At 39.9% G+C, this 20,653-nt stretch overlaps 2 protein-coding genes across 2 annotated transcripts in view; both read right to left on the bottom strand.

The window, feature by feature from the left end:
• The window catches only part of ASPM (assembly factor for spindle microtubules), a 50,796-nt gene extending 45,379 nt beyond the window's left edge, over window positions 1-5,417 (bottom strand). Inside the window, exons 1-3 of the mRNA XM_070602380.1 lie at window positions 4,881-5,417; window positions 2,180-2,323; window positions 534-2,022 (exon numbers count right to left, since the gene is read on the bottom strand). Coding sequence (XP_070458481.1) covers window positions 534-2,022; window positions 2,180-2,323; window positions 4,881-5,177 — 1,930 coding nt within the window. The 5' untranslated portion in view covers window positions 5,178-5,417. The remainder of the gene's footprint in view (window positions 1-533; window positions 2,023-2,179; window positions 2,324-4,880) is intronic.
• A 7,621-nt stretch (window positions 5,418-13,038) lies between these two features.
• The window catches only part of ZBTB41 (zinc finger and BTB domain containing 41), a 43,327-nt gene continuing 35,712 nt past the window's right edge, over window positions 13,039-20,653 (bottom strand). The window contains exon 11 of the mRNA XM_070602416.1: window positions 13,039-19,306. Within this exon, the coding sequence (XP_070458517.1) occupies window positions 18,651-19,306 (656 nt within the window). The 3' untranslated portion in view covers window positions 13,039-18,650. The remainder of the gene's footprint in view (window positions 19,307-20,653) is intronic.

Genomic DNA, 20,653 nt, shown 5'->3' on the forward strand with positions numbered 1-20,653 from the left:
CGAGTTTTTTCCCCAAAGGAAGGCAGAGCTCTGGGGCCCTATGTTCATTCCTAATTAACAGCCGAGGAAAGGCTGAGGGAGAATCACGTCACCAGGAGCACAGGGTATGCAAAGGCCTCTTCCACATTCCCTCAGATGGTGCTGCAGGGGCCAGGCCCCTCACTGAGTCTTCCAATCAGGGCCTGGACCAAGGTGAGGCAAGTCAAGTACTTCCCCTGTGGACACGACTTGAGGGAGGGCGAAAGCACTCCGTCATCGAGATAAGTATTTGAATGCGATAGTTGTTAAAAATCAAAATTAATGCGGAAAAGTCATGTTGAACATACTATCAAAAGTTTCAACAAGAACAAGATCGCAACTATCTTAGAACTCAGCCCCACACTGCCTTTGCCCCATCTTCCGCTAAGCTAGTTGGTAAATGAAAAGTACAAGTTAATTCAAGCTTATCGACAGCAAATGAACTAAACCAAAAAAACAGAAAACATGCCCTGTAGAGGTGTACTTTTGTCAAAGATTTCATAGACAGGACTCACCACTTTTCTTCCTCAGGCTTAATTTCTCTCTGTTGCTAATGCGTTTCGAGACGAGTGTTATCACCTTTTCCGTTCTTTTAACGGTTGATGTTTCCGATTCCACAGGAGAAAAATGCATTCTTTTGATTTCTTTCACTTCTGTATGTTCTGTAACTGTAACCCTCACGTTGGCATCTTCCATGTTGCCCTCACCCCTTCTTTTACGAGCAACTAAAGCTGTCATTGAGGCAGGAGTCGCTACATTTTCATAACTCTTAGATTGATTGACGACTGGATCCACAGCTGGAAGGTAAGAAGGAAAAGCATCCTTCTCTTTTGAATTCTCTGCTCCATTTTCACCTTCACCTGCTACACTGCTGAGACATCTTTTTGCCTTTGGTTTATTGGTCTCAGGTTGGTTTTCTCTGGCACAAGTGGACTTCCTTTTAGTAACAGTGGCAGAAAGTATTGGGCGTCTCTTAAGCTGTTTATCGTGTTTAGAAATATCCTGAGCTGCAGGAAATTTAGGCTGATTTTGTTTTGTAAAACTGTAACAGTTAGACTTCATTTCTAAAGCTTTGGGTTCTTCAAAAACAGCCTTGGGAGAGTTTAAACCCTGACATTTAGGAACACAAAGTAAAACTTCATTTTCACTCTGATTTTGAAGAGACTGTGAGGCCTGAGAATTTTCATTTGCTAATGGTGATAATTTACATGTTTGCTGAGATATACACAAATATGCCATATTATCTTTTACAAATTGATGTGGGGATAGAATTGGATTAATCGACCCTGATTCTAGATCCTGATTTAGTCCATAATTATCATTTATGAAAGAATCTGGACTTAAAATTGTCCGATAAATTTGATGTACAGTTTTTGATTCCAAATGCACAGGGCTTGAATTTTCTGTCATAAATGTATTTGATGAAAGACGTGCTACTAAGTCTAGCTCATTATTAGCTGCATGAAGATCATTTGCAAATGAATCAGGACTTAGAAAATTTCCATGGTTTTGTGTAACATTCAAAGTTGAAGAATAGTTTGGGGTGAGAAGAAGTTTACTATTCTCGCCAATTTGGCCATTACTGTTATTTAGGGAGTCAAAGGAAGTTTCAGTCACGACTTTCTCATTAAAATTAAAATCTTTCGAAACGGTGGTCCCTTCTTCTTTCAATACTTCCCCATTTTCAGATGCATGAAGAAATGTGTAAGTAGTAGATCTGCGGACAGCGAGCGGCAAGCAAGCCTCACCATGGCACTCTTTGAAAGTGGGGTTAATAGGTGATATGGGTATTTTATTTTCTTCAAGGATTAAAGAGCTGTTTTCTGTTGGGGAACTGCCTTCATTCACAGCCAAATTTTCACAGGCTTGTAGTGGGCTCCTAACTCTGTCAACTTTTGGGGAAACATTAAATGTTTTATTAACATTGTGAATCTTCGAAATCCTCTTCTTATGACTCGAAGAGGCTGAAACTTTCTTCTTATTAATGGTATTCCAAAGACTCCTCTGCAAAGATAAGCAGTCACACAGATTAAATTGATAGGTATTGAATGTCACCTTTAAATAAACAATATTATGTATGTTCCTCACTTCGACTGTCAAAATAACTTTTACATATTATTATTTTCATAGAGTAAACCACAGAATGATTAAAACTTATTACCTTTTTCTTTTTCTGCTCTTCTGCATTCCCTAGTAGGATAGCTTGGTGTTTCACAACATCATTTACAAGAAATGTCACAATCTCTCTTACTCGGCCTTCTTTTAAAGGTGTCCAGTTAACAGAAATAACAATTTTTTCTTTGGGCTATAATCAAAAGAACACATTTTAAATGACTATCACAGAGTGATGTATAATAACCGACAATATACAACTGAGAATACATTAGAGGATTAATGAGCGTTAGTCACCAACACTCTACAGCCTAATAACATTGAACAAGTCAAATATATTGTCCTACCCTATCTCGTTTCATTATAAGGAAAAAAGCCACTAGGAATAACAAGACTCACAACTAAATTACATGCTAATAAAATCTTAATTGTATATGAAAGCAATGCAACAGAGTCTCCAAATTATTCTATTTTAGTTCAATAGTTTTTAAAAATTTAATCACATATTTTTACTTCTTTAGAATATGTACAGTACTTCTATTTCAAATAGAATGAACTTGCATTATGAAGACTTTCTTTTTTTTTTTTTTTTAAAGATTTTATTTTTTCCTTTTTCTCCCCAAAGCCCCCCAGTACATAGTTGTGTATTCTTCGTTGTGGGTTCTTCTAGTTGTGGTATGTGGGACGCTGCCTCAGCATGGTCTGACGAGCAGTGCCATGTCCGCGCCCAGGATTCGAACCAACGAAACGCTGGGCCGCCTGCAGCGGAGCGCGTGAACTTAACCACTCGGCCAAGGGGCCAGCCCATGAAGACTTTCTTAAAAAGAAATATAAAGATGATCAATTAAATTCTTCCTTCCCCACAAACTCCTCTATAATCCACAACGTCATCGTTACTGACATTTGTTAAACACTTCTTATCTTCCGGGCAGAGTTTCAGGGGTCTTATGCAACTAGTTTAATCCTCATGTCCCTAGACAGCAGGTACTCTGATTTTACAGATGAACTCACCAAGGTCCACAAAGCTTTAAGTATTTTGCCAAAATCAAACCACTAGTAATTAGAATCCAGGCAGCCTGACTCCGAGTTCAGACTTTCATATGGGCACCCACAGCCTGGCAGGAATTTGCCAAATGCAAAACCCTGACACGACAAAGCAAACTCTGTCTCTGTTGTTTTTCAGGGGAAAAAAGATGTTTTGTTCTAAAGCATAAAACATATAAGCCATTTAACATTTTAAACCATAAAACATCATAAATAGCTGGTTTTAAAAAATAAAAATAGTGAACTTTATAAAACAGAAAATTCTAAAACAAAACCAAACCTTTTAGTTCCACGTAACAAAAAGGAATAAGTAAAGGCATTATGTAGAAAAACAAAATCTCTTTTTCTGTAGACAGAAAAAAAAGCAAGCATTGCTAGAATAGAGGGGAGGGGCAGCTTCTTAAGTGTAGCTGAACCACTGCTGACACACAAACCAATGGACCTGAGACTGGAGCCTCTTCTCACTGCTCATGAAGCAGTTACTTAGACAACTTGTCAGACTCCCTCAGCTAATGGTTTATTTTCACGCTTTCAGAGGGTCTACCCAATGGAAAAGCTACAGCAGCCAAAATAAGAACATAAATTTACTGGGTTTTGGGACAGGGATGGGAACATTACTCTGGCCAATGCAATGCAGAAAAGTTACCGACGAAGTTCTTGAAACAACGATCATAAAGTGCGATTCACCATCAAAAATCACACCACAGCGAAGGAAAAAGAAAATGGATTAAAATACTAAAGTGTGCTTATCAAAGCACACATCCTTGTTGAAAATAGCCCTGAAAAGGTGATTTTGCTTTTTTTGCTATAGATATTTAGCCAAAACAAAGCTTACTATTTCAGCAGAATACGTAGTTACCCTGACTCTACCTGGAGTCAGTTTCCCCGATACTTACAGAAACTAAAATGCATAACAAGGTGACTGATAGGAAGCAATAAAAATATTTTTAAAAGCTGCTCTAACCAAAGTACCCCTGGCAATCTTAAAAATAGATTTGTTGCAGAGTTAGTGCCCAGGAGCGGATTCCAACCCCTAGCAACCCTGTGGAGAGCAGACCCTCTCTCCTTCCAGCTCTGTATCAGACAATGCTCTGCTTCGAATTATAGGGTTTCCATGGCTAACTTCTTCCCAAGTGGGTGGCCAGGTCCTTCTTCCTAGTCTGCCTTAAGTCTGGAAGCCCCGCTGAAACGGTCCACCAATCTCGGTGGCAGAGCTTTCAGCGTCACAGCCACAGGCAGCCGCCACAGGATGACAACAGACGGGTGGTGTGATTCCCTGACCGCGGAAAGGAACCCGAGCTGAGGCAGTGAGAGCAAAGAATCGTAACCACTAGACCACCAGGGCTGGCCAGAAAGACAGAAAGGAGAGTAAGAGGATTCATTTTAAAAGTGCCGCCCGTTACTTTAGAACCGCAAGAGTCTGTCGCAACCCCTGAATTCTATTAAAATCGCTTATTGATTGAATAGAAATCTATCTCAGTGCTTCTCCTGATGCTACGTGCACGCGCGCTGTCTCCGCCCCACTGACCGCATACCCCAGCCTTCCATATATATCGGACTGGACCCGCCAGATCCGTGAGACGGAGTTGACTCGACTCCCTAAGGGTCTCCCTTCTGGTCCCTTCTCTCCGGCCGCACCCGTCCTAGGAGGGGCGGTTCAGACGGCGGGGGAGGATGCGCGCCCCGGGCTCCCGGCCCCGACCCACCTGCAGCACCCAGGAGCGCGGCGAGACGCTGAAGCCGCGCTCGGCGGCGGGGAAGTGCGCCACCTGCACCTCGGCCACCTCCTCGTTCGGGTTGTCCAGGGCCAGAGGCAGCGTCCGCGAGGCTCCCAGGCGGACGTCCCCGAAGCATAGGAAAGGCGACCTGCAGAAGTGGCTGAGCGACAGCACCGGCGGGGCAGCCGCCTCCTCCTGGGCCGCGGGGTCCCGCAGCCCCGCCGGCGGCCTGGGCTCCGGGGGGCTCACCCGCCAGCACCTTCGCCCCCCACGCCGGGTCGCCATGGCAGCGCTGGGTTCTCCCCCGACCTCAGGGCGGCTCCCACCAGGCTGCTCCGGAGCGGGGACGCGGAGGAACGCCGACTGCTTCCCCGGGGCAGCTGTGCAGGTCCTGGGGGCGAATGCCCCCTTTCTTTTCCCGTCGCCCACACCCTAGGCAAGAGGAAGCAACGCCCACAAGCTCGCAGACTCAAAAGAGGAGCAAAACAAGTGCGGCCCTTCTCCTCCGTTTAAACTTCCCGCCTCCACCAATGGGCGCGCCAGGGCCCCGCCCACCTCCTCGCAGGGCCAATCACTGGGCAGCAGCCCTTGGCCAATGGGATGCCAGGGCTTCATTTAAATGATTGCATCCGCCGCCAGTCGCTCTCCGCGGAGGAGGCGGAATCCTGGCGGCTCTCTGAAACCTGTGCTTTAGAATTGAAATTCGCCTTTTGATTTTTGTCAGCAGGCTGTGAGGAAGGGAAGAGATGAACGGCATTTCCACGATAATTGCAGCAATCACTGCCGTTGCCCCGGACAACGTTAGGCAAAACCGTTAAGTACGCAAAAATTGGTTAGGTAATTCTTCTCATTCAATAGACTCCACCCAGAATTATATTTATTAGCTTTCCTTTCGCGGTTTCCTGGGGCTGAATGGGAGAAAAATAAAGAAAATTAAATTTATAGCTTGGAAGAACATGCTTATTTCAGTGACTGACCACAGCAGGGATTCAGTAATTTTGCATGCTGATCCTTACCTAGGGATACAGGGAGCAAAACCAGATAAACAAGTGAAACTTGAGATTCCCAATAATTCATAAGTGATGGTTTTGATAGGCAATGCCCCTGACAAATAATTTCTTGGTTTTTATTTTAATTGTAGTTATCTAATAATAATGAGTGTAGCTTATCTATTACTGTTGTCCCCACAAATAACCAATAACCATTCTCCAGATGGGAGGGAGAAGGTGAATTTTACTTGAGCTGAGGAGGCAGTCTCCACAAAAGGGAGAAAGCATTCTGGAGAAGTGTGGTTTGCAGCATGATTATAATACCATTTCAGAACAAAGAACATACATCAAGCATGACAGGGATACATTTTTTTTTTCAAAGTTACAAGGAGATATTTTGCTGCAGTTTAACACATACTCAGCAGGTCAACTTGACCCTGGTTTTGGGGAAGAAAAACATCTTAAAGAGTACTGGTATTGATGTCAGAGGAAGGGAGGCATTCATTTCTGTCTTCAAAGAGTGCATCCTTTGTTTTGAGATAGTGGGTTAAAGCAGATGTACAATATATGTTTGTCAGGCTGTAAAACAGGCTGGTCTGGTTAAAAATCAGGTCAAATCAGATTTAAACTAGAATAGCTACTTCATACACTTTAGCATTTTAAATTTTTCTTACATCATTTTCTCCTTTTGATCAATAATCTTTCCACAGAAAGCATTGATGATCAAAGTGGTTCCCTCAAAGCTAGGGTGGTTGCTTCCTGCCCTGGGTCCATCAAGTCCCTTGGCTTTATTTTAATTTGCAGAAGTTGGTATACATGCATGGAGGTATATATTGACAGGAGAGGCATTTCATAGGCTATGTAATTTGGCAAGTATTTTTAGATTATTGCACAGACATTGTACATGGGCTCTTATATGACTTCTTATGATTACATTGTTTATAACAATTATAGAACAGATATAGTAACAATGGTAATAAGTTTAGAAGAACGAGTTTTAGGCATAGTCTTCCTCAGGAAAAGAAATTCATCCAGAATTATAAGATCACTTGACCATCTCAAGTCATTAAGCAATCGTCATTCTTGCCTGCATGCCAGTCTTACAACAGCGAGTAAAGAACTGCAATTATAAAGTAGGCATATAGTTTATGCATTACAGGGGTTTATATGAGGAGACATTAGGTTGGAAATACAGGCCTGGTCCTGAGTCTTGGGACAGCTGTCTAAACAGATGCCATCTTCTTCTCAACCTGGTTTGAAGATATTTGTCTCGGTCAGTCGAAGTTAGGTGACTGAAACAGGAGTTGAAATCTATTCAGGAGGGACCTTTTTAAAATGAGAAATGTGAATCCATGAGTTTATGCCTTTTAATTTCACAGCACATGGATTGGTTAAAAGTACCTGATGTGTTCCTTTCCAATGGGATTATAAAGAGTCTTTTATTTGATGCCTCTTCCAATAAACAAATTCTCCAGGATGTGGTCCATGATCCTTAAGGTCTTCATCTCCCAGGAGCTCACTGTGAAAGTAATCAGCTACCAATTTCTCATTTCTTTTAAGTGTCTTAGTAAGACCCTGACAACAATGTATTATATCTCCCTTGAGCAAAGTTGGTTCATACATTCCCTCATCTAATTGCATAGACCGTCCTGTTATTATTTCAAAAGGAGACAGCTGATGTTTACCAAAATGTGTAGATCTAAGACTGAGAAGTACCAGCAGAAGGGCTTTTGGCCACGAGAGATTAAATGCTTCTGAAAGTTTTGCCAATTGAGTTTTGATAGTGTCCTTAGTTCTTTCTATTTATCCCAAGGACTGGGGATGATAAGCATTGTGAAAGTGCTGCATTATAGGCCAAATATCACAAATGGGTTTAATTATTCATCCAGTGAAATGAGTTCGCTGGTCACTGTGTAATTCAATAGGAATTCCCCAAACAGGAATTACCCTTTTTAATAATAATTTACCTACTGTTAAAGCCATTGCTCTTCTGCAAGGAAAGGCCTCAACCCAATGTGAAAACAGACAAATCACTATTAAGATCCATTTATATCCTTGAGATGGTGGCATTTGAACAAAGTTCAATTGCCATCCTCAAAGGGTCCCTTAGGAAGGGGAAAGTGACCTTGTGACTCATGCAGTGTTTTCCTGGGATTATATTTAGGACAGATAGTACAACAAGCATATGCTTTATGAGCCACTGTGGGAGAGAGTTTCCAAAAACACTGTTTTCCCCATAAAATCATCTTTTCAGGTGCCCAATGAGTTAAATGACATACATGTTGGAGTAACAGCAATTGTACTCCAACAGGTACTATAGATTTTACCAGGTCTAAACTGCATGTGTGTGGCATGGTGAAAAATTCCCCTTTTTTGTTGCCATTTTTGTTTCTCTTCTTCTATGGTGATTTCTTGAGCCTGTAGAGGGAAATCTTTCCCTGGGTTAGCAGGGTTAACAGAGAGCAGTGGGCATTCTTGAGGCTGGATAAGTTTTTAAAGCTCCCTGCTTAGTAGCTGCATCACCAAGTTGATTTCCTGTAGCTTCCAAAGTGTCAGATTTATAATGCTCTGGTATTTTCAATAATTGCCAATTATTTTGGTAGTTGTATAGTGGAAAAAATTCTAGATCTGCAAAGCAGAAACCTGAGGGCAATGTTGTAGATATTGCTTCTTGCCTAGTTCCCAGACCTAAATCCCCTTGACCAAGAAAAGTCTTGGCCCTATTAGAAAGGATTCTGCAACATGAATACAAATACGTACCATAAATCTTCCTGCAAACTTTCCCCAGAGGGAACTGCAGTCATTTACCAATGTGACTATGGATTAGAGGCAGGGGAATAATCAGACCTCCCAGGGGTTATTAGATAATGGCTCTGCCTTTCTGCTACACTCCAGAAACCTGAAATGCCATCGTGGATCACCAGCCATAGTGAGAGCTTCTGGAGATCTGGAGATCAGGTGATACATGACGTCCAGGGCTGAATCTGTCTCACCGAGTGTCCAGTGGGATCCATCCAGTTCCAGGATACAAAATAGGAATACTTAACAACAGGATTCTCACACTGGTTCCCAGATTCAAGAAGTGAGGGCTATTATGATAGAAAGGGTCAAGTGGGAGACCCTGAAAATGCCCTCTTCCCCACCCCTCCAATTCTGAGATTACTGAGAGACGTAGGAAAAGTGATTACATCCATCTACCCACTTACCTCGCACAGTTGGTTGGTTGGTCAGTGCAAAAGCCAGATTTGTCCTGGAGAATGACGGTAGATTAATTATGTCAATTAGGTGATGATGTCAATTACTGCTGCAGTTTCAGCTGTGTTATCTTTATATACAAATCAACACACCTTCGCTGGCTGGTATGCAACTACTGACCTGGCGAATGTATTTTTCTAGTTTCTCCCCATTCATCTAGTATGGAAAAACTGGAGCCGTTTGTATGTATGTAGTGCGGCAATACCACAGCATTACTGTCTGGCCTCAGGGCTGATCAAGTCTCCTGCCTAAGCTGTAATATTGTCCAGAGGCACTGGGATCTTCCTGATGTCTCTCAAAATATCACACTCGTTCACTATATTGATGACATTTGCTAACGAAATCTGATGAGCAAGAAATAGCTGTCAAGAATTGTGAGGGTCTGAGATTCCACCCCACCTAGCTTGCCAGTTTCATAAATGCGGGCAGAAGATACAATTCTCCAGGGTCAAAGACTAACGACTTTATTACTCATGGAAAAAGCAGTAGCCAGAATGTCAGCATATTCATTCACATTGATTTCCCCTGCTCCCCAAGTTTCATGGGGCAATAGAAAGGGCCCATGTTGGATGCCTGGCCACCCAGTGGGTTGCATCACAAGAGGAGAACACTGAACTGGAGATTCAACCACTTTCATAAACCATGTTTGGGCAAGGAGACTTCACCTCATCCTTCAAGACTGCTGGCTGCAGACACAATCCTGAGAAATGACCTGGGTAAGATTAGTCAGGGCCTTGCATTCTTGGCGCAACCAGCAGAATGCACAGGGCTTCAGGGTCCATGGTGAGTTGCCTCTCTAACAGCAGCAAGCATTCCAGATGCCAGTAGGAAAACAAACGTAAGCCAGAAAGTAGGAGAGAAAGCGTGACAAAGTTCAGGGTTCTGCCACATTGATAAAGTTTTCAAGGAGCCAAGGGTCTGAGAAATGTCATGGTATCCCTTCTAACTTGCTGTACTTTGTACCATTTGGAGGGAAGGCCTCTTTAGACTTTGGAGGCAACACATACCTTATTAAGGGTATGTCTCTCCAATCCATTTACCTAGTAACCTGTAAGACTGACATATTTTGGTGGGGCCCAGAGCATGTGTGCTGCCCTGCTGCTTATGCCATATAGCCTAAAAGACTCAAGTGTCCATGGCAATCGGAGAATCAGAGGCGTGGAATAGAAGCCCCAGAAAGTTTCAAGAGAAGCATCACAGCACAAAATTCCAGGCTTGGGAATAAGGCTTTGCCTTCCTCTGCAGACAAGCATCCACCATTTGAAAAGCAGCTCCTAGTTTAGCTGTTGGGTCCTGGTAGAGACTGAATGCCTGATCATAGGATGTGTGACCCGTCATCAACTGCCCGTCATCAACAATTATCTAATTCAGGAATCAGCAAACTATGTCTTGAGGGCCAAAACACTCATAGGCTGTTTTGTTGCAAATAAAGTTTTATTGGAACGCAGCTACACCCACCCATTTACCTATTATCTATGACTGCTTTCATAATACAATGGCAGAGTTGAATAGTTGTGACAGAAATCAGATGGCCTGCAAAGCCTATAATATTCAGCATCTGTCCCTTTACAAAGAAGTTTGCTGACTAGGGGTCTAATCCAAAGAACCATAAAACGGAATGTGACAAGCAACAGTCCATTATCAAATAAAAGTGGCATATACAAGCCGAGGGCTTGGGCAGGCCAGGAATTCACAAGTCAGCTGCACAGATGACTCAGATTCCTGCAATATCTCCTACTGCCATTTTGCTGCCCCTCTCTCAAACTACACCTTGGGAAAATTAGGGATTTCCTTATGACCACTGCATAAAGGAATAAAAAGCCTGGTTTATGGATGGACCTGTATGGTGGGCCAGATGTGAACACAGCTACATTACAGCCTTCCCTCAAGGATAGATGGGAAGCACTCTCAATGAGCAGAATTTTGGATGGTACAGCTAGTAGTCCACTTCATAAGGAAGAAGGCATGACCTAAGGGAAAGCTCTATGCTGATTTATGGGCAATGGCTAACGGGTTGGCCAGCTGGTCAAAGCTTTGGGAAAACCAAAATGGAAAATTGGTGACGATCAGGTGTGGGGCAAAGAGGTATGTAACAGGGGCTCTCAACATAGGTATAGGAAGAAACTTGTGTCCTATGTAAATACCCATCCGAAAGCAGACGTGGCAAAGAAGGAACTCAAAAATCGGGTAAACAAGAAAACCTTTGGCCTGTTGGACATCAGCCTCTTTCTTCAGGGACCCCATTCCTTGCTTAGTTCACCCATGTGCAAAGTGGCCATGGCAGCAGGGCTGGAGGCTACGAAAGATCTTAAACACAGTCTCCCCCTTCTCAAGGCTGATGTGACGTACCACTGCTGAGTGCCCAGTCTGCTAACAGAGGCCAATGCTGACGCCCAGTATGACTCATTCTCAGTGGGACCAACGAGCAACCTGTGGCATGTTGGTCACTTGTAACCCTTTCCAGCATGGAAGAGGTGGTATTTTTCTCTCTGGGATAGATGCATTTTCTGGGTATAGATTGCTGTACCTGCCCCACTATCTATGGACTTATAGAATGCTTTATCTAGAACCAATGAGTCTGTGATGATTCTCAAAATATGTCCCCAAATTCTTTACTACTCCTCTCTTCAAGAAGGGAAGTTTAATTTGTGTCCCTTGAGGGGTATGGACTTAGTCATTCACAATCAAAGAAGTCATACAATATCACTTCCTAGATTAGGTTATAAAAAGTCTGCAACTTAAATCCTGGGTATATTCTCACTCTTTTTTTTTTTTTTCTTGAGGGGAAGCCAGCTGTTTATCACTAGCAGCCCAGTAGCGAGGCCATCTGGTGAGGAGCTGAGGCCGGCAGCCCTCCAAGTGAGCTTGGAGGTAAAGCCTTCTCCACTCAAGCTTCTGGCGACTGCAGCTCTGATGAACAGTTTGACTTCAACCTCCTGAGAGATCCTGAGCCAGAACCACGCAGCTAAGCCACGCCTGGATCCCGGACCTACAGAAACTGCGAGGTAATGTCTATTGTTTTAATCCATAAAATTTGGTATAATTTGTTACACAGCAATAGATAATTAAGTATCCCACACAACATTGCCTCCAATGGGATTTATTTTGCAGAAATGGGCTCGTGTCCATAGAATTTACTAGTCTTCTAATACTCAGAAGCAGCTGCCTGTGGAAGGCTCAGTTATGGTGCCAGAAGGAGACAACAGCTTGCAAGGTTGGGGTACCATCCTATAACATAGTTTCTGCCTAAACCAGCAACAGACCGGAATGTATAGTTTTGGGAATGGGGTAGGAGTCGAGGTAAGAGTGGTCCTTCTCACTATAATATGGAACAACTCATTAATGGACTTTTGCTACACTTCACTTTTCTCCAAAAAACAGCATATGACTACTTCAAGGACAATAGTCACTATTAATATTTGAATTTATATTAACCATTTAAAAGTCATTAAATAGTTTAATGAGTTATACATTTAATATATATTTCAAAATAGTATCTAGCTTATGAGAAATAAATAAAACTTAAATAAATGTGCCCCAAGACACTTGGTTTTCCATTTGTTCATGATCTTTGCAAATTTTAATTTTTTTTTGTGAGGAAGACTGGCCCTGAGCTAATATTGCCAATCTCCCTCGTTTTGCTTGAGGAAGATTGTTGCTGAGCTAACATCTCTGCCAAACTTCCTCTATTTTGTATGTGGGATGCTGCCACAGCACAGCTTGGTGAGCGGTATGTAGGCCCATGCCTGGGATCTGAACCCACAAATCCCAGGCCACCAAAGCAGAGTGTGCGAACTTAACCACTATGCTACCAGGTCGGCCCCTGTATTCAATTTTTAAGGAGGCATGCAGAATACTGCGTTCCTATGCTGGTAAATGTGTTCAATAAAACCTAGATATGCTTTATTAGGACCAAAGAACTTTATATTTATTTTAAATATCAAAATAACACAAAGAACTAGTTCAGTATACAATACACTTCCTACTCTTCACAGAGAAATGAATTTTTCTATAAAGACATTTGTACTTAAGAAACACGAGACAGCCAAAATATCTATAAAACTCACAAGATACTTTACACACAGTTGACAAAATAATGAATTTTGATATTTTAGATTTTTCTTTGTAATTGCTTTTAAAAGTGTCCTTAAAAACAAAAAATTATGATTTGAGACTGAAAACCAAGTTCAAAAGCATTTCCATTTCAATGTACATCATAAATCCCCTTAACCAGAACATTCACTTCACAACGTCGAGCAGCTAAACGCCCCCCTCCGTACTCATTTTTTGGCAGCCACATTCATGAATTGTAATACAGTGTTATATATAGGGATGAGAAAAATCCAATTGTTGGAAGGAATAAAAATTTTGTAATTACACCACAGTACACTTTACGCAAGCAGGAATATCAAGCAAAGAGGTGCAATAACAATGAGAAGTGTACATGCTCTTCATTCAAGAAATGCTTTAGAATCTCCAACAGTAACGCAAACACTGAAATTACTTCTGTACCTAAGAATTTGGGGGGGAAAAAAAAAGGTATGTCCATCTTTGTATAACCTCTATTCTCTGAATACAATTCTTAACTTCTCTTTATGGACGTGGCTGCAGAGGCTAAGTTTAAATCATTTGGGGATTTTTCAAGAGTCATAGATTTAAGATTAATACACGGCAAGTTGAAACATGAAGAGTAGAGTAAACAAAACATAGGCACTCGCTCTACCAAAATCTTCTTTCTCTCATCTTCCACACAACCTAATCCTATTACTTCTATCTTACTAATGCTACTTTCAGAGAGGAAGAGCGGAAAGCATGCTGATATTCTATGATAAAAGTATATCATAATAAAATAAAAGATAACTTTAGAAGAAACAAGGGGGAGATCCCCCCCAAAAAAAGCCACTATAGATTTTACCAAGAGAGGAATGTGCAAAAGAAAGGGGAGGATCTAAGAATTGTCTATAGTTCCTAGAAACTGTTTAGAAAATTATTCCCACATTATCCATTATTCACTCTAATAGCAAGTAACATTTACCATAATACCATTTGAAGTTTTAGAAATGCTACTTGCTCCACAGCAAAGAATACATTTTCAGTCATTTTAAATTTGGCACTGAAATCTTAGAATAATCCAAATATGACTTGGAAAGTCGTAATTTTTCCTGAGTTCACCAACTCAAGTTGTACCTTGGCTGGGATGTTGCTGCTCCTAAAGGGAACCTCATCTCAAACTACCACCTCTTGCTCAGCTTTAGGCAAACTGAAATAAGGAGCCATCGGTGTAGAGCTGCGTGGTTATGGGGACTGATTATCAAAAATAAAAGGGGGGAGTGGTGAGAGGAGGAGACAGAGGCAGACACACGACTCATTTTATTTGTCAGATTCCTCTAATAAACCTCTAGAGACAGGCCCAGGAGTGGCTTCACGGTAACAATAAAGGCCACAATAGAGATTTTTAACAAAAACAATGTTCACATGAGTACTTAGTGCCAATTGCCCTACATAAACACAAATCAACCTAAAAAAAAAGTGTTGCCTGACCAGCAGGCCACACAAACATAAGACCCATAACAACAACAAAAAAATCAAAATCGTTTATTAACCAGTACAGTCTAGCCAGCAGAATCAACTCTAAGCAACTACAACACATTGAAAAGGCACAAAGCATTCAATCCAGAAGAGACTGGGTTTATGTCAAAGGACACTGTCAAAGAGCTAATGCTCCACATCGGACTTTTCGTCAACGACATGTTAGAATGATCTGGTAGAAAGAAAACTCAAACTTAGAAACATACCAGTTTAACTGTGTTTTTAATTTATTTGCAATTATAGACTCAAAAGCAATGAATGATATTTAATTACTTATTAGCCCTTAACTAACAGTTTATAGTCACTCTGCAAAGATGTTTTGACACTTTTAAGGTTGACAGAAAATTATTAGCGTACCTATTGCACGACCTACCATCACTTAAAGGGAAGTTACTCAAATAAAGCACCAGTTTAAAACCCTCTTCCTGATACTTCTCTTCTCCCGGCAATAAACGACTAAATTACTCAAAAGTATGCAAAAGTCGCTACCTTTACTGTTGTTGGTTAAATCTTGCTGGCATCAAGAACAAACCCTAACCTTAAAATGGTATTTTAGGCTGCAAAAAATAGGTAGGGTTTCTCACAAAAACAACTTCAATGTGTCTTAAAAAAAATTCTAAGGCAAAATTATTTTAATATGTAGTGTAAAAAATAAGCTTATTTACCATTTAATAGTGTCCACATAAAAGATAACATTCAATTAATTAAACTGAGAAAAACTGAGTATTCTTACTTGTAATTGGTTTGTCAGTATGACTATTCCCAGAGTATTTTCTTCTGTTCTTATTTTTATACATATAACATAAACAATACTTAATTTTAGTATTCAAACTAACGATTTTTGTAAAAATCCATAATCCTAGGACTTCAACTGTGCTTCTTTGGACAAATATGTATTCAAACAACAAAGAATTTAAATTCTTTTAAACTATTTAATACCTACTAAAAATCTTTGGTGTAGTTACGTAAAAACTGATTAGGTTAACAAGTTTCTACACTTGATAAATTATTCAATTTACATATTAAGTGCTAACTGCTATCAGCTAAAAAATTAATTTAAAACAATAAATTATGCTCATAAAATAAAAAATTCTGAATGAGGCTAAACTTAGTTGCAAGATTCAAAATTTTAAGTATAGCTGCAGAAATAATAGATTTTAGAGTGTAATGGAACATTTGTCCAAAATACTCCAAATCAAATATTACAAACAGGTTAACTGAAAAGAGTAGCCCTCACTTCATATTTTTTTGTGCCAACTTCAAAAACTTATATATACATTCAGTTTGCCCAAATCTATGAGGTTTTCACAATTTAAAAATTTCTTATATTCTAATCGGGAAATTAGAGGCAGCAGATGTTTTTGTGTGTTCACCCTCGCTGAGACGATTTCTTCATAAGCATCACACTACCTGCCTCCGGGACTGTGTAAAATGACACGAGAGTGCTGCCTCGCGCCTGGCACAAGGAAGCACTCACTAAGGTGGTGTTCTCTCCCTAAGGGCAGCTCCGCCCCCGAGGATGCGAGCCGCACTGAGTCCTTTATCTTCCCCCCAGACTCCCTCTCTAAGACGGGGATACAGCACGTCCGTTCTAGTCCAGAGCCGGCTACGAGGTTTACGTGAGATAACTGTAAAAGCAATTTATGCAACAGTCAACCACTATTCAAGTTTAAGTTATGTACAATAATAAGTAAATATAATTATATTTCACTTTATATGAGATGTATTCCAGAAAAGTTCTCTACTGTAAACCAATTCCTACCATCAAATCACATATTTAAAGCATTAGAGATTATTATTAAAGGAACCCTAACGTCAATACCTGCGAAGCAAAGTATTCTTTTCAATGTGAAAATGCAACACCCTCTTTTTCTGCTACCAAACATATAATATACCATACACATACACATATATACCATTTGCCTTTTTATAAGTCCAAACTTGTCTACATTGGCTTACATGTAAGGCAGGGTACATTTTCATGTATGATTTCTTCTCATTATAGTAAATTTTTAGTTAAAAGTCTCATTGGTCTTTATGATAAAAATCATAAAGATACGTATTTTTAAAAGTCAATTTGAAAGACTAACAGACTAATAGTACCTCATATAGTCAAGTTCAATCATGAAAGTACCCCAGATATAACATTTCCACACAAAAGTAGTAATTCTTTAAAAAGAAAAATTAATACATTAATTATAGCTACTGGTCCTAGGATAATTACAACCAAACCTTGATAAATGAGGCAAAACTCAGGTTGGTTTTATTATTATGCTACTTTGGTTAACTGCCTCAGTTCTCAACATTTTCTTTTGTTTTATTTCCACTAGTATGGTGAATGCTCCTGTAGAGTACCTTAATTTCTTAAGTGCTTCAGCAAACAAGTTTCCCAATAAGTGGTTAAATTTTATTCACTAAAACTTCATTATTTTATTTGTGAATTTTTTTCACAATGGCTGGGCCAGACTTTACAGTTTACACAAAAAAAGTGCTTAAAGCAATTAGGAGTGTAAACAAAACGGAAATAGAAAACTCTTAAAATTGCTATTTTCCAGTAGTTTACATACAAATGACATGCTAATAATAAATCAACCCTGCCTATTCTAATCCTTCAAGCAGCTCTACTAGGAAATTATCCTAGTTTAAGTTTAAATTGACTTGAAAATATGGAAAGTGCACATCTTTAAAGGTATTTTATAATTTTGACTTTCTCCTCAATTAATTTTAATCAGTGAGGTTCTGCTGTAACTGCTATTTCCTTTCAACAAGTCCTCAACTTTTGCCTCATACAAAAATAAAAATCAAGGATAATTAGACATTAGGCTTATGTAAAAAGCAAAAATAAAGATCTGGATTACATGTAAATCTGTATACAAGTAGTGGTTCCCTTTAATTAAAGTAAACAACATTAAGTTCAGCTAGACACAAATTTTATAATTTGTTTGGCACCTTTTCTAGCAATTATATATGAATAATCTAGGTTCTGTTTCCCAGAGTTTCAGTTAGCCAAGGTAAATGAGACCAAAAGTAGCTTGTTAATTAAATTTCATTAATTAGTTACAAGTGCCCCTCCGTTAGTGAGATGAAGATATATGCTGTGACATGTTGTTAATGTTTCTGAAATAAATGGCAAAATACAAAAGGTGAACTTACCTTGAGAGATAGCTAGTTAAAACTGTCATAGTTTGCTTTTAACACATTTTCAACTTGTGTAATTTAATGCCTAGATCTATATTTGCATTTCTTATTCATAATATTTGAAGCATGGGCAAAAACCAATCATTTGGATAATTATTTCAATTCTACATTTAACAAGCTAATCTTACATTAGTTAGCTTTCTGGCTTGGAGTTTGTCCAAAGACAAAAGGAAAATGATAGCTTGAAATTATGGCCAGATTAAAAAAAACAGAAATATCCAAGGCTGTCTTATAAATTCAAATTCCTAATTTCAATGTAAAAGAATCTAGAAGAAATAATAATGAATCTTAAGATAAGGAACAGCTGCAATTATCAGTATGCTCTTATTTTCTTTCTTAAAGGGCACATGGTCCTTAAATGTGTTTGGAAGATGGGGAAGAAAGCAAAGAGGAAAAGGATTAAAGACTAAAATTTACACTGATGATTTTGAAAAAAAGAAAACCCATAATGTCAACAGCTGATAATTTTGAAAAGTTTGAGAAACCATTAAAAATTAGCACTAATCTTTAAAAATGTTCACTTCAAATATTATATCGCAAAATGTGTCCAAATATTCATCTGTTCAGTAAACAGAAATACATATTTTTCTTGATTTGAAATAGTTCTGAGGACTTGAGAAATGAGAGAAAATGAAAAAACAGCAGCTCTACTAATTTAAAAGCCATCAGCTCTAGGCTACCATTAGCACATAACCATCAAAAAAGTCTGTGGAATGTTTAGATTTACTCATGAATGATGCTCATTATTAGAAATATTTTGTACAGCAGTAGTGTTATCAAGGCCCAATAGTGTTCCAAGATAAGACTGTTCTCTAGGATCAAGCATTTGTTCAGGTCGGACTGGATGAACTATATTTGCAGGCTGAGGAGTAAGAGTATATTTTTCCAGAAACGCAAGATCAGCTGCTCGTGGATAATCCGTTGATTGCGGTGGTGACGACAAGATCTCATGAGAAGAGGGTGGAAGTGTGGTGGTATGGCGCACCAGGTCGCTCTGAGCATCAGGCATCTGAACTGGGACCAACGTTACTGGAACACACACTTCGGCAGACACGTTCTGTAACATAGTCTTGGCTTCCGACTGGTAAACTTTGGGCTGGTCCATGTATTGTTTTGATTCTGTTTGAAAGATTTTGTCATCAGATGAGTACTCTACTGGCAAGGATACCAGTTTTTCCTCAGAAGTACTAAGAGGATCGTCAGGAGATTTTATGCCATGCACGTGGTCAATGTGGTATTTCAGCTTGTCTTTCCGCTTAAATGTTGCATTACAGTGCTGACAGTTGAAAGGTCGGGCATCGGAATGGATAACCAGGTGTTTCGTTAAAGTTTTCTTAATTCTGAAAGATTGATTGCAAATTTGACACTTGTATGGTTTTTCACCTGTATGAACAAAAATGAAATTAAGGACAAAATGCACTCGCTCACTAAGACAATGATTTTATGTAGCCAATTTCCCATGTGAACATGTATAAGAACTTAATAAAAGCAGTCATATTATATGCTATCACAAAATAGAGACAGTACAGTAAGTTGGTAAAGAGAATGGGTCAAACATCAAAAAGATTTGGGTTGGGGCTGGCCCCGTGGCCGAGTGGTTGAGTTCGCGCGCTCCGCTACAGGCGGCCCAGTGTTTCGTTGGTTCAAATCCTGGGCGCGGACATGGCACTGCTCATCAAACAATGCTGAGGCAGCATCCCACATGCCACAACTAGAAGGACCCACAACGAAGAATATACAACTATGTACCGGAGGGCTTTGGGGAGAAAAAGGAAAAAAATTCAAAAAAAATCTTAAAAAAAAAAAAAAGATTTGGGTTTGGATCCTAGCAATACCACTTACTAGCCAAACCCTGAGCAAGCTACCCAACTTTGAAGCATAGTTTCCTCACCTGTAATAGGGAATAATAACACTACCTACCTCATAGAGCTGGTGAATGGATTGAATGAGAAAATGAAGTCATAGCATTTAACACTGTACCTGACACATATGAGTACCTGATAAACCTAGGCTATTATTATTATTGCTTGCTTTTATTTCCACTATAGCCTCTAAAAAAGTTGTAAAACCAAAACATTTGATTTCTTCCCACCAAAGAAGGATAAAAACCAAAACAGTAATTCCGATTAACCTGGTTCTTTGGATCAGAATTAGAAGTAGTGACACCTATCTCTAGCCTGAGGCCAAAATAAGGAGAGTTTATCAGAATAAAGAATAAGGAAGCTGGACCAGTTTTCAATTTTTCCTGAGTCAGGTTCTCACACTGTAATTTTTTGGTTTTTGTTTTTTCAATATGAAACATTATAGGTTAGCCAGTATGGTAGGCAGAATAATAGCTTCCCAAAGATGCACACATTCCAATCCCAGGAAAATGGGAATACGTCCCCTCACATAGCAAAGGGGACTTTACAGATATGATTAAGGCTAAAGATCTTGAAACGGGGAAATTAACTGGAATGTGCAGGTGGGCCCAATCTAATCATATGAGTCTTTAAAAGTGACAGATAAATGAAGAAGAATGGGTCAGAGAGATATGCCAAGAGGAGAACAAAACCCCAAAGCGCTGGCTTTGAACACGGAAGAAGCAGGCCAGGACTCAAGGAATGTGTCAGCCTCTAGAAGCCAAGAAAGGCTCCCAGATTACAAACAGAAAGAAAACGAGAATCTGGGTCCTGGTCCTACAACTCGAAGAGTCGACTCTACCAATAACCCAACTGAGCAGGAAAGATT

The sequence above is a fragment of the Equus przewalskii genome, chromosome 31 (assembly GCF_037783145.1).
Source record: "Equus przewalskii isolate Varuska chromosome 31, EquPr2, whole genome shotgun sequence".
Lineage (NCBI taxonomy): Eukaryota > Metazoa > Chordata > Mammalia > Perissodactyla > Equidae > Equus > Equus przewalskii.